This window comes from Callospermophilus lateralis, chromosome X (genome assembly GCF_048772815.1).
Source record: "Callospermophilus lateralis isolate mCalLat2 chromosome X, mCalLat2.hap1, whole genome shotgun sequence".
Lineage (NCBI taxonomy): Eukaryota > Metazoa > Chordata > Mammalia > Rodentia > Sciuridae > Callospermophilus > Callospermophilus lateralis.
In genome coordinates, this window is record NC_135325.1 from 87,698,303 (window position 1) to 87,712,107 (window position 13,805).

A 13,805-nucleotide genomic window follows, 5' to 3' on the forward strand; every position below is an offset into this window, starting at 1 on the left:
GAGTTGAAAAATATCATGCTAAGAGAAATCAGCCAATCCCACAAAACCAAAGGCTGAATATTTTCTCTAATATGCAGATGCTAATTCACAATAAGGCAGGGGGCACTAGGGAAGAATAGCATTACCTCAGATTAGGTAGAGGGAAGTGATGGGAGGGGAGAGGAGGGGATGTGGGGATAGGAAAGATAGTAGAATGAAACTGTCATTATTACTGCATTTATATGTGACTTCATGATTCTGCAACATGTACACTCAGAAAAATGGGAAATTATATCCCATCTATGTATGATATATCAAAGTACATAAATGCATCCTACTGTCATGTATAACTAATTAAAACAAATTTTAAAAGTTTTAAAATATGAGGAGGTGATACTACTTGATAATTAGATGATTATTGTTGTCTCAGAATCATCTCATCCTAGTATGGGAAGAGGGATGGGGAAAATCATCCTGAATCCAAGTCAGGCTGTCAAAGAGTTGCCAGTCTTTATTTTGGTTGGCAGTACCAACCTTGGAAGGGATCAGGCAGTGCCTCCAGAGGAAATGACATAAGCATCCCCTAAGATGGTCTTGCCAATAGATTGCAAGAAAAGGAGGTAGTCTCAGTACCACCAAGTTGCCTAGATAGATAGTAAGTCTCTAAAGACCTGATGTGGCTCACCATGTGGCCCAGATGCTCAGCAATGGGAAAAGCAGGTGCTCCTGCCTGAAAACTGGATAACAAGGCCAGCCTTGTTCGCATTCAAATGTGTTATCAGTGCAGAAGGCAAGGGTTTCTCTCTGGCCAGGGCAGCCAACTTCCCTCAGGTGTAGCACACTCTGTAACAGGCCTCCCCAGAACAAGGGTTTTGCCCAACTCAGTGAAGCTTGGAAGTTCACCAGCTCCATCACATTCTGCCAAACAGAGTGAAGGTTGAGACTGGCACATGTGCCAAAGGGAGCCCCAGCTTTGAAAATTTGGCAAGCTCCTGTGCTCTGTTTTCCTGCTGGCCATTACCTTATGGCTTGTTTCTCACCAACTGATTTCTGCTTTTCTTCTTTGGAAGGCTGCAATCTCTGATGGTTTCAGGCCATGGCCCACTTGCCTGCAGGGTGAAGAGAGTGTGGCAGACTAGGGAATAGGAAAACTCTGATTAAGTGTGAACTCCACTTACCCATCTCTGCACACTGGTGGGGGCATAAGAAGAGGCTTCATGAAGCCTTTCTTTCCAACCAACCAGAAGGTCTCCTCTGTGCATTTGCCCTTATTATAGACAAAATGGGGGGGGGGCATTATATTCAATTTTCCTAAAAAGCCTTTCTGATCAGTAGGGTACAGACATTCATGTTAGCTCAGAAAATGCCTGTGATTTTCCCTTGTCACCATTCCCTGGAGTTTTCTTTTCTACATATTTTTCTTACCTATTGTTCAGGCAAGTTCCATAGATTACCATAGAAGCCAGATTAAAAGTGAAAATCATATCAAGCTGTCATTCAGATGCTTTGTCTACCCACCATAGCAGCTCCATTTTTGGGAACACGTGGATGTTTGGTTTCATAGCAACCAAACATCTGGATGCTCCATTGATGATGTTGTTTGACAATTTTGCCCTGATCTTTTGGTATTAGGCAAGCTATTGTCTACTCTATGTAGAGTATATGCCTTCAGAGTCTACCTTTTTCTGCATCCAGCCATCTGATGGTTTTCACAAAACATACAAAAGGAACAGAAATGGAAAATAGGCTGTGCAAAAACTTGTTTGGTTGCCTTGAGAAGTCTTTATTTCTCTAGTATTCTTTTCTTCCAACTTATGGGATTCTTATGGGTATGACAAGATCACAGGGAGGCTTTCATTAGATACTTATCAGGAATCATAGGTCTGAGGACAGAAAAGGAGAAAAAACCCAAGCTAATCCCCCCAGGCCTGCATGATGACATCAGAGGAATCAAATTTTCTCTCTCTATTCTGCCCTCTCCTCTTTCTAGTACACTTTCCTCTTAATGTGCGTTTCTCTCCTCCTTTCAGTTCTCTTTTGATTGTACTCTCACTTCCTCTAGTCCATAAGAAAAAAAATGTGTTTACTAAGACTGAGAAAAGTAATGGTATGTGTTTCCATCTGAAATATGGTCTCACTCTCAGTAGCTCTCATTTGGAACAGTTCTAAATTGTTTAACTTAGCAATTTCAATTAGGTTTGCCCCCTACACACATCAAATCCACTGTTCCCTATTTTACATCACATGTATTCTTCCCTTAATAATAAAGATGATAGCCATAATAATAAGTGGCACATTTCACTGGAGAATCTCAAAGCATTTTGCAAAAATTTGGTTCAAGATTCGGAACAAACCCTCCATAAGAAAACTAGAAAAGAATGTCACTGTAGCCCAATTCCCCTTAACTGGTAACCAACTCACCCTAAACCTCAGATAATAGGGCAAATATATTCAGGACTACTCTGTTTTTAGAAGAAGTGAAAAATCTTGAAAATATACTCCATCACTTATACTTGCATTTATTTTACCCTTCCTGTACTAGTGCCAGGATTACAGAGATGACCCAGTCCTTAAGCAGCAGACAATAGCATTTAAAAAAACAACTATTGGGCCATCTTTTGGATTCTAAATCCATTAAGTCCAACTCTAAAGCTCTTTCTTTACCTCACAGTACCTAGTAAAGTGTCTTGTACAGACAGTAGCTCAATAAATAATCAGAGTGTTCCATTAACTGGAAACCTCAACCCTTGAACACTTTGAATACTTAAGGATCATTGGACTTCATTTTGGTAAAACACACTGTTAAAACTCAAATTTGAGTATCCTACCCCCATCCATATTTGACTGTTTGTCTTGAGATCCAGAGGCCACTAGAAAAACATGCCAATTTTCAAGCGAATTTTGTAGATTCCAGGATTATGCAGAGACTTGGATGGGTCCTGGGACACACTAGGATGCCAAAACTGGTAGTTGCAAAAGATGGGAGTGTTATGGGCTCAGGCAAGCTTCCAAATCAAAGTATTTAGGGGAGCTCCGGGGGCACTCTGAGGTTTTGGAACTCATCCAGGAGGATTCTTAGAATCCTACCTCTCTGTTTACCCACTCCACTTCCATAATTCTTCAGAAGACAGGGAAGAAGGGAAACAAGTGTGGCAACAACTGAAGCCTAAAGCAAACTCTTTGACCCAATATCAGTCCCTGGGCAGTCCCAGAGACCTCCCAAATAATAACAGTTTGTTTTGGCACAACAATTTTAAAAGATTTTGGCTCCTCCTGTCCTATTTAATCCTCAGAAAAATTCTGGAAGGTAGTTTTATTATTAAACTCATTTTACAAACGGAGGCACTGAGGTTCATGGAGATTAAAAGACTTGTCAATCCACAGGCATAGCTGGAACTTGAATCCAAGCCTACTAGACTTCAAATTCTAAATGTTCTTCCATCCACACCACATAGCTTCTCCAACACACTGGGGTCAAGGGGCAGGTCTAGATGCCAAAAAACAACTGTTGGGAATTTTAAAGGTCATGAGATTAATGGGTTTCCTGATAATCACAGGTCAGAAGAGGCCTCTATGTAGACAAACAGAAGCACAGAGAGGATAAAGTTACTTGTCCAATGTCACACACTGAGTCATTGATAGGGCAAGAATTAGAGACCAGACCTTATGACCTTCATGAATGTGTCAATACAACCTCTTTATTTCTTAGCTCAATTGCTGGTGTGTTTGTGTGTGTGTGTGTGTGTGTGTGTGTGTGCGTGCGTGCACGCACAGATGCGCATGCATGAGGGGGTTGAATAAGGGTGGGGTGGAAAAGAGAGGGAAAAGAAGAAAAATCACAAAATAGTACCAATACTTACAGAACAGAAATGCAAATACTTTTTGTTTTCTAAAGTACTGATGATTGAACTGAAGGGTGTTTGTTCTACCACTGACGTACATCCCCAGCCCTTTTTGAGACATGGTCTTGTTAAATTGTCTAGGCTGGCCTCAAACTTGTGATCCTCCTGTGTCAGCTTCCTGAGTAGCTATGGTTAAAAGGCCTCACTGTGGTGAGGTAAATGGTACCAATACAGAAATGGTCTCCTGTCCTCTGCCTTCTTTTCTTTGGGTCTTCTCTTCCTTTCTCTCATTTCCTCTAGTGCCTATTCTCCTCTTTCAGTATCTTCCTCTCAATCTCTCTTCCCTCTGAGGCCCCTGCTGCCCCAATAACCAATGCCTAATGTGGCAATGAAGAAATGATTCTCCCTCCAACTTGCTGTAGAATGTTCCCAGATTCCCTGGGATGAGGGAAACAGTGAAGCTGCAAAGGACCTTTCTGAAGTAGATCCTGCTTTTGTACTCCAAACTCCCCCAAATGCAAGTACTTGTAACTAGAATTTGTGGAGTAATAAAAATCATGGAGGTGGGGTCACCTCTTTCCTTTTTCAGCTTCTAAAGTGACATTTCTTCAGTTTTGAAATGAAATTTCTGTGTCAAGAAATATAGAGGAAAGTGCTTCAAGAAACCAAGCTATCTTTGTCCTCCTCTGCTAAGAAATGACAGGATGTATAGAGAGATCACTAAAGACTCAGGCAATTTGATTTACTGCCCAAGTAATATCCCTACCCCCATAACCTCACTGTGTGAGTTCTCTGCAGAGGTTGTGGGGTGGGGGAGGTTCTCTTCCTTTGTGATTCATTCCACCTGCTAGAAGATATTAAGAAACTTTTAGAAAAGACAAACTAAGACTAGACATAAAAAAGGAAGTGATCAACTAGAATCAGGTCTTCCAACATTTAACTTCTGAAATCTAGTTACGTGTAAATTACCACCGTTTGGGGAAACAAATTGCATATCACCCAGTTCCTTGCATTTGCTTTTCCCAAGAATAATCACTAAGAAAATCTTCTATATGTCATGTGATGTCATGGAAGCAAATCAGACTTTCTGAATTTAGGCTTGATTCTGCTATCAATTGAGTGTGTGACCCTGCTCAAATTGCTTCTCCTCTCTGGGTCTTGATTCTTCATCTGAAAATGAGGGAGTTAGATTATCATATCACTGGGGTCTCTTACAACCAGGTCACCAGGGACCACCCAGAAATAGATGAGAAGAATTCAGTGGAAAAGGAAAAAGGAAAGTTATTCCAATCCTGAATCCCAGGTCACGTGTAGCTCCCAAAGAGACAAAAGATGCTCCAAAATGTTGGTCTTTCATAGGAACTGACTTTGTTCCTCCTGGCCCTTGGAGAAAGACATAAAGCCTCTCTGTAAATAGCCAATGGTGTAAATGAAAAGTCAGAAAGTGCGGCCACTGAGTAGGTGAATAGAGTACTCAAACTCTCCAATAGTATTGCTTATTGAACAATGTCCAACACTTCCAAAGAGTAAACAAAATGGGAGTTAGAAAATGAAAATAACAATAAAGTTCAGAAAGCTGAATTCTGGACAGTTTGGAAGAGAAGAAAGTTGCAAATTAGAGTCTGAAAAAAGCAAAGTAGTCTCAATGATCCCTCCCCCAACCATTTAAGCCATATTTTTTACCTATTTCATATAATTTTTATTTACTTATTTATTTATTCATTCATTCATTGTTTTTGTAGTTATACATGACAGTAGAATCTATTTTCACACATTTATAAAAGCATGGAATATGTCTTCTTCTGATTCAGTTCGTAGTACCTCTTCCTCACCACCGCCTACTCCTTTCCCTCTACTGATCTTTCTGCCATTTACCATAGTTATTTTTTAAAATTAATTTCCTGTAGATGTACACAATGGTGAGATTCACTGTGATATATTCATGAAGGTACATAGGAAAGTTACGTCAGATTCATTTCACTTTCTTTTTCCCATCTTCCCTCCCTTCCCTTTATTCCTCTTTGTCTAATCCACTCAACTTTTATCTGCTTCCCCTTGTATGTTAGCACCTGCATATCAGTGAAAACATTCAACGTTTATTTTGAGACGATTGTTTAGCTGTATACTTTTTAACATTTTTTTAGTTGTAGATAGATACAATATCTTTGTTATATTTATTTATTTTTGTATGTGGTGCTGAGGATCAAACTTGATGCCTCACGCATGTGAGGTGAGCGCTCAACCACTGAGCTACAATCCCAGCCCTGTTTAGCCATATTTTACAGAGGAAAAAAAACTAAGGCAGATGGAGCTGGAGATTCTGGCTAAATTATAGCTCTGAGTCTCAGACTCTCAGGTAAGCTCTTTCAGCAGACCATGACCTCTCTAGAAGCAGGTGTATCCAAGTGGTTTGGTTCCAAAAACAAAAGAACATTATACCTTGAGCTCTGTTCTTCCCTGAAAACTCGACTTCATAGCCCTCACTGAGAGGTTAAAGAATTGAAACAATACTGAGACTGACATGAATATGGTAAGCCAGAAAAGAAAGAGAGGCATGACTTTGGCTCCTTTCTCATTGATAAAATCAATGATAAATTCTCAATTTAATGAATGACTCCACTTCAAAGTGTACTAGATCCTAAGCAAAGTCCTGAGAGAGAGCTTTTGTTAGGGTTGCACAGGAGGAGGAGGTGGAATGATGGCCTTCTCCCCAGGCCCAAATAAGGCGTTAGCTATAGCACCTATCAACCTCCTAGACACCATCTCAGATGAAAGGCCATGCAATAGAAAGGTGTTAATTTAACTTGAAGATGGAAAGACCAGCAACCACCACTGTGCTCTCAACTGAAATGTGACCTCCTCTGAGGGAATTTTGTCTTCTGTAGGTTCTCTAGCATGCTGCTCCTACAGCTGAACTTCCAAACTTTATATACTAATGTAATACTACTTAAGAGACAAAAAACTATATAAAGAGACAAAAGCTCATGTATATTTACAATTATATCTCAATATTGCTATACTTAAACATCAATGAGATATATCCCAAGACCTCTGTCAACAAAAATTTTATGGATTCTGGACATTAACGTCTGCTCTTTAGGTGGATGTCTCTAGCTGTGTACCCACAAGAATGTATTATTTTCCAATAAACGTGGGATAAGAACTTTACCTGGGGAACTACCACTTTAAAATAAATTTAGAACCTAAATGCATAAGTCTAATTCTTTAATGAACAATAATGAACTATAACTATTTCCTTATTTTTTTCTGTTTTCTGGTGCTGGGTATTGAACCCAGATGCTCTTAATCCCTGAGCCACATCCCCAGCCCTATTTTTATTTTATTTAGAGACAAGGGTTCACTGAGTTGCTTAGCACCTCACTATTGCTGAGGCTGGTTTTGAACTGGTGATCTTCCTGTCTCAGCCTCTAGAGCCGCTGGGATTACAGGTGTGTGCCATCATGCCTGTCTGAATAATCTCCTTCTTAACTGGGGTAAGATCCTTAGTCTTCCTGAAAACTGTCACATTATTGAGGTTGGGTCTTAAATAATCCAAAACTTGCTCTCGCACATGCTTCAGAACCATTCTTTCAGAAGCTGATTACAATCTGAATGGGAAGGCATGACTGAAAGAACTGCAAGAAATTTTTACCATGTATGTTCATGATGATTTTCCTCCTCTTAACAGCCTAGTACTGTTGTTTACATGTTCCTCATTGACTAATGATGACCCAATGCCTCTGCTCAAAAGGGGTTGTCCTATTTCTGAAAACCACATGCCTGGCTGGTCTATCTCAGTCCAAACTGTGCCATCACGCTAATATTCCATCTTCAGGGAGCTTTTTAGCAGGGTGATCCTGCTGGTGGAGAAAAACGGATGGCCAATTCTAACTACCAGTCAGTGATGTGGTAAGGAGAATCACTCCAGGGGCTAGGTGACTAGTCACTTCCACCCCAGAATCTCAGTGGATGCAACTGGATAAAAATGAAATATTGGTAAAATTGATTTTCTGTTAATCGACCTGTTACATGTCTTGGTTTCATATTCAATGTGAGGCTTGAGGTTACCTCTTTACAGATGTTCAGTCACTTGTGGAGCTTAATGCCGTATTCAGCTCACAGTCATTAGCTTTCAGAAAAGCACACTAAACAGCTCCTGTAGTGCAGAGATCACATGTGTACGTTTCTTTGTATCCCTCACAATACCTTCTTTGCATAGTCAGTACTTAATAAACACCTGCTGTGAGTGATTTGCTTCATTTTCTTCTTGCCTGTTCACTGGACAAGGTTCTGCTTAAATCTCAAAATTCAATTTCTGCTTTCAACTCTTTATTGGCAATGTGAAATGTGTGGAGTTTTCTGTAGTGCAGACCAGAATATGACTTCAGCCTTCTACAAGCTTACATCAGTCCAGCATACTGTGCCAAATCTGCATTGCGGTTCCATGATCAATTTCACTTCATCTTGGGTTGCACTGCAAGAGCAAAGTCATATGCAAAGTCATATTCACACAGTGGTTCCTGGATGACTACTTCCATGGCCTCTGCCATATCTGTAGAGTTTGAAGACTTTCCCAGATGTCAGAAAATTTATTCTGACAACAGCTTCTAAGTTCCGTGCTGCCTCCTTAATCATGGCTACACAGGATAGATTGACTAAGACTGGACCCATTGTGTAAGCCTGTTTCTGAACATGAGTGATGGGGAGTGGGGTCAGACAGGGCACCACCCACTGTGATATAGGCCACCATATCATCAGGGACTAGTTTGAGTATACTGCCAAAGTTGGGGAAGAGCTTATCTTGCCTAGTAGCTGCCAGAGCCAGGGCTCCTATGGGCTTAAATGGTTTCTTTCTTTTTAACATAAAATCCATGAAAACTGTATATAAAATTTAATGTTGTTCTCTATGCTTTTCCTATAACAGCATGAAAAATTGCTTTGCTCAACCATGATATAGGTAAAAGGTACATTGTGTTTCTGACATTATCTCAGTAGTGGCAGTAAATAAACAAGAAAGGGTAGAGCTAGTATCTTGTCAGCAACAGACAAGTGGGATCATGGTTTACGTAGTTTTATTCTCAAAGAAGGGAAGAAGACGTGGAATCTTTGATATTATGCTTATTTTGAAGAAGCTAAAGATTTTTTACACAATATAGTTGGAATTAATTATTTCAGAATTCCAAGCTCCTTAGATTAAGGGATTATTGTTAGCTAAATTCTAGGGGTTGTTTGATGAAGCCAGAACTCCTGGGGTCCTAACCAGTTCAAAAAGAGGACTAGAGCAGTGAATAGCAGCCAGCTGGGAGGCAGCTGGTTCCAGTGCGTCTTCACAAACTAGCTGAAAAACTGAAAATGTCACTCTCTTACCTAGTTCTTTTCTCAACATGACTCCCCCACACCCACTAGGCTGGCCAATTCTTTCCTTTACCCAAAAGACTTTTTTAAGTTGTTTTGATCAAATTGACTGGCTGTTTCAGTGCCACTTAGCTACAGCTTTATTTCTAGAACAAGAAAGGTACATGTTCAGGCCAACATCACCCCCTACTGGTTTGCTATTAGAGACCAGGAAAATGTGTGATAAATCTTCATCTTCTCAAATTATCTTTTATTTTTCTTTAAAACATTATAAAATCAAGTGCCCTATTCTTCTTGTCCTCTCCTGAAAAAGAATCATTTCCCAAAAGTAGATGCTACTATTCCATCCATCCATCCATAGATACTCACATAACCCTGTTGATTCCATCTGAGAAGCTGTGTTCATGGTGTCTCCAAACAAGCAGTATCTGGGTATAGTGAGACCCGTCACTCCATCAACAACCAGCCTTAAAGAGTAGCAGGAGGAATTACAGTCAAAAGTATGCACTCCATGCTAATGGAAGGGTGAGGAATGTAGTTTTGTGAAAGAACGAAAGTTGCTATCAAATAGCTCTGGGAATCTGAAGAAAGACTTATAATTGAATAAAAAGAAAACTCTTTGCTCTACGAGAAAGCAAGTTTATAATGATGCATACATGACTACCTTTCTGATTTATACCTGTAACAGTTGCTCCCAAGATGCTTATATCTGTCAACAGGACAAATATGCTTCAACACCAAACCAGAAAAGCCTGCACAGGGACTCAAGATCCAAACGTGTTTATTGCAAGAAAAAAAAATGTGACTCTTTCTTTTGCCTTAGGGTTGGAAGTATCTCATAGATCTACCTGTGCCTAAAACTCTACTAGGAGAAATATTGTTAACAGAGTTGGAAAATTTGAAAACAAGTAGAACTGACTTTCAATTATCGGTGTTAGGGTATAGAAGAGCACTATGTATAGATAATCCAAGGATATTTTCTATTTGCTCATTGAAATATTTTTCTTCTCACATTTTAATATGGCTATAGTAGCTATTCAGGGTAACTGAAAGAACTTAGCAGGTATACTGAAAAGTCAGTTCATTAATATCTAGAAATTTCCCAACCTTTACCTTTCTGGTCTCTGCCATTTCTATTTAAATTTTTCAGCATTATATTTTTGATGTTTCCTGAGTTAGAAAATAATTATGTGTTTTGCTTCAAAAGTTTCTTTCCTCTGATAATAAAAATAAGAAATATTTTTTAAATTCCCATTTTAATTCACTTCTTACTCAATCAGAAACATCCACTGTGCATTGAGCTAGGCATCAAAGGGGAGTACAAAAATGTAATACATAGTCTCAGTTCTCTAGGAGTATTAAAAATCTAATTGAAAGAATGAAAAACAGGAAGCAATTAAGCACCAACACAAGACATGTATGGTTGAAGCAGGATAAATAGTACAGATAGAAGGCTATAACAATTTAGAAAATGTGGGGAGGTGTTTATTAGGACCTGACTCAATCAAGAAGGAGTCAATGGAGAAGGTAAGATTTGATTTGGGTCTTGATGGTCGGTAGAGTTTTGAATAGGCAAAAAGGGACATAAATCAAAGGCTTGAGGTTGGGATTGAGCATGTATGTAATTTGGGGAAGCAGTCTACCAGTTCATGCAGCTGGGGAGAAATTGGAGATAAGATTGTATTAAGGTTGTACAAGATGGAGAACCTTCAATCACTAGAGAATTTTGAACAATAATTTATATAATAAAAATTATTTTTTCCTTTTTTGTCTCTCAAATCAGTGTATAGAATGCATTGTAAAAGAAAAACCTATTGGCTATGGTAGTAATCCAAGAAGGTGGTACTGGAAAAGTGATGATGGGAAGTAGATGGTCAAAAGGGGTGAGAAAAGAAAGACATTATGAAAGAAGAATCAGCAGACTTGTTGGCTGTCCAATTGATGATCAACAGAAAATTGGCAAGGGCTTATGGGTTTATGCTGGCTTGAGGAAAAGATGATTTGGAGTTAAATTTGGAATCAAGTATGTTAAATTTGAAATAATGGCAAATTATCCAAACAGAGGTATACTGAGGGGGAGGGTAGAGATAGGAAACTGGAATACAAATGAGAGATGAGGGATAGTCTTTGAAAGAAAAATACTGAATGCCTCCTATATACTAAGCACTCACGTCACAAACATGAATAAGATATAGTTCCTACCTCCAAAGAACTTAAAGCCCAATAAAAGAAAAGACAAAAAAAACAGATTATGCTGATTAATATGAGAAGGATGGATGGAAAGAGGCAAGCTTGGAAGAAAAACGATGTTATTGCAGTAATCCAGACAAGATATGCTGGTGGCCTATATTCGGAAACTGAGAGTCAAGGAGAGGAAAGATGGACCCAATAAATGTTTAAAAGGTAAAATGTTCAAAATTTAGCAATTGGTTAAATGTCAAAGGTCAGAGTAAGGGAGGAGTTATTATGATATTAAAACCAACTGGAGTAATTGAGTCAATAGTGGTAACACCAACTGAAATAGAGAATTCAGAAAAAGGAGGAAGTTTTAGAGAAAGGGAATATTTCTGTATTAGACATGTTGAGTCAAAGGACCATGTGGAATATTCAGGTGGAAACCTCAGCAGGAAGCTTGATATACAAAGGCTGAAACTTAAGGGAGAAGATTGTCCTGAAGATGTGTAATTAAATGCCATCCGCCTACAAGTGGTAGTTAAAACATAGACAAGAATGAAATAACCCAGAGTAGTATGGAGAGGGAAAAATAGTGGATCAGGACAGAATCCTTGGGAACACCATTATTTAAGAGACAGTTAGAGACAAAAGAAATTATCAGACAGTGGTAGAAAATGAAAGCCAGGTTGGAATGGTAGAATATGTAAGCCTGGCTCCCTGGTTGGACCAGGTTGAGAAATAAATTAGGTGAGAACATGCAATAAAGCTTCTGCAGAAAATGGTAAAAAAAAAAAAAAAGAAAGAAAGAAAGAAAGAAAAGAAAAGCTAAGAAAACCAGTATACCAAGTGGAAAAGCAACTGTTGGAAAGTGGAGAGCAAATCGTGATAGCCAACTGAAAGAAGTTTTAGGGTGGATTGTCATGAATGCCAAATGCTACCGACAGGTAAGAGCAGACAAAGATTGGGGAAACTGGTGAGGGCTGAAGCCAGATTGTAAAAGGGTTAAGGGGGAATGGATAGCCTCTTCACTATGGCATTGTGTCATTCATTCTTTCAAGAAGTTTGATACAAAAGAGATGAAAAGGATGAGGGAAGGAAAGGAGCCTAGAAGAGCAGATCAAAGAGAAAGAGGTGAGGAGTGTGGAGGCTACCAGGAGGGGCTAGTAGGTGAGATATCTGTGACATCAAGTGAGATGTCTCTCAATATACCGGAATGTGTGAAGTGAAACAGGAAGGATACAGTGAAGGGGGAGAACTTGAAAATGTCCAAGCAAGAAGGAATGAGTGTGGGGGAAAATACTTCAGGAGTTGAGATATCTATCAATTAAACAAATTATCCTAAATACAGTATACTTGGTGATCTTGTAGCACAGTCAAACAAGGAACCATTGGATCTAACTCAGAAAGGCAGACTGAAACAGTTTAATAGCTAAAAGAGGGCTGCTGTTCACTGTGGTGCAGGAGCTGGGAAGAAGGTACACTTGGGTAGGCATAAAGGAATTATGCAGCCCTGGACACCTCAATAATTCGGCTGCCAGGAATCAGGGAAGAACTACCTTTTTACCTTCCTTTTCTAGTCTTCCTTAAGGTACATGGGGAATGTTTCATCTTACTTAAACTGGTTGTTGTTACCTGAGTGCAGGCCCATTGAATTTGAACGGGTACTTCTGGCACAGACTGCATCTCGAAGGTGTCCATGTAGCTCAGGATATCCAGGGACATATTTGCAATCTCAGCTGCATGCCTGCTACCATTTCTTTTTGGGAGGCCTGACTGAGACCACCATCTAAACACTTCCAATGGTCTCTACCTGGGAATCCGGGAAAGTAGAATTAGCAAGCAATTAACCTCTTTGTGTTTCTTTTTTTGTTTTGTTTTCACTGCATCTGGGATAGGATGGCGGTCACATGATCTTCTTCTATAGTGAGAAAGTCAGAGGAAGGCTATCAGCAGTTTATGGGTCTGATTGTACATTAGAATCACTTAAGGATTTTTATTTAAAAACTACACATGTCTGGGCCCCCTACCCAGAGATTCTGAAATAAGTGTAGTTATTTCACAGGCTCCTGAATGACCTTAAGGAAATATCAGGCTGCAAGGAATTTGGAGAGAAGGGAAAGGGGATATTTCTAGGACTGTCTGTAGGATGTCCCAGGGGGAGCACCCAAGGAGAAGCTGCCTAAGATACTCCCCCAGCAGGCATATCTATAGATAACTTTGAGTAAATGAACTAGAGCAGCCTAGGGAAAGGGAGGACAAGGAAGAATCTATTCCCTCTGGTTTCTGTATTACTTCTAAAATATGATGAAATTAGTTTTTCATACTAATTGGGAGTAAGAACTGGGTCTTTTCCCACCAGTCACCTCCTTCTTTCCTACTGCTACCTCCATGAGGGGCAGCAATACTGGCCCACAACTGATCTACATGGGCCAGTTAGGGATGAACATTTAGAAA

General features: G+C 39.6%; 1 protein-coding gene across 1 annotated transcript in view; it reads right to left on the reverse strand.

Annotated features, from left to right (window-relative positions):
* Positions 1-1,001: 1,001 nt before the first annotated feature.
* The window catches only part of Gucy2f (guanylate cyclase 2F, retinal), a 110,950-nt gene continuing 98,146 nt past the window's right edge, over positions 1,002-13,805 (reverse strand). The window contains 8 exon segments of the mRNA XM_077106479.1: positions 1,002-1,027; positions 1,030-1,088; positions 1,158-1,246; positions 6,261-6,284; positions 6,286-6,379; positions 9,551-9,643; positions 12,971-13,001; positions 13,004-13,157. Of these exon segments, the coding sequence (XP_076962594.1) occupies positions 1,002-1,027; positions 1,030-1,088; positions 1,158-1,246; positions 6,261-6,284; positions 6,286-6,379; positions 9,551-9,643; positions 12,971-13,001; positions 13,004-13,157 (570 nt within the window).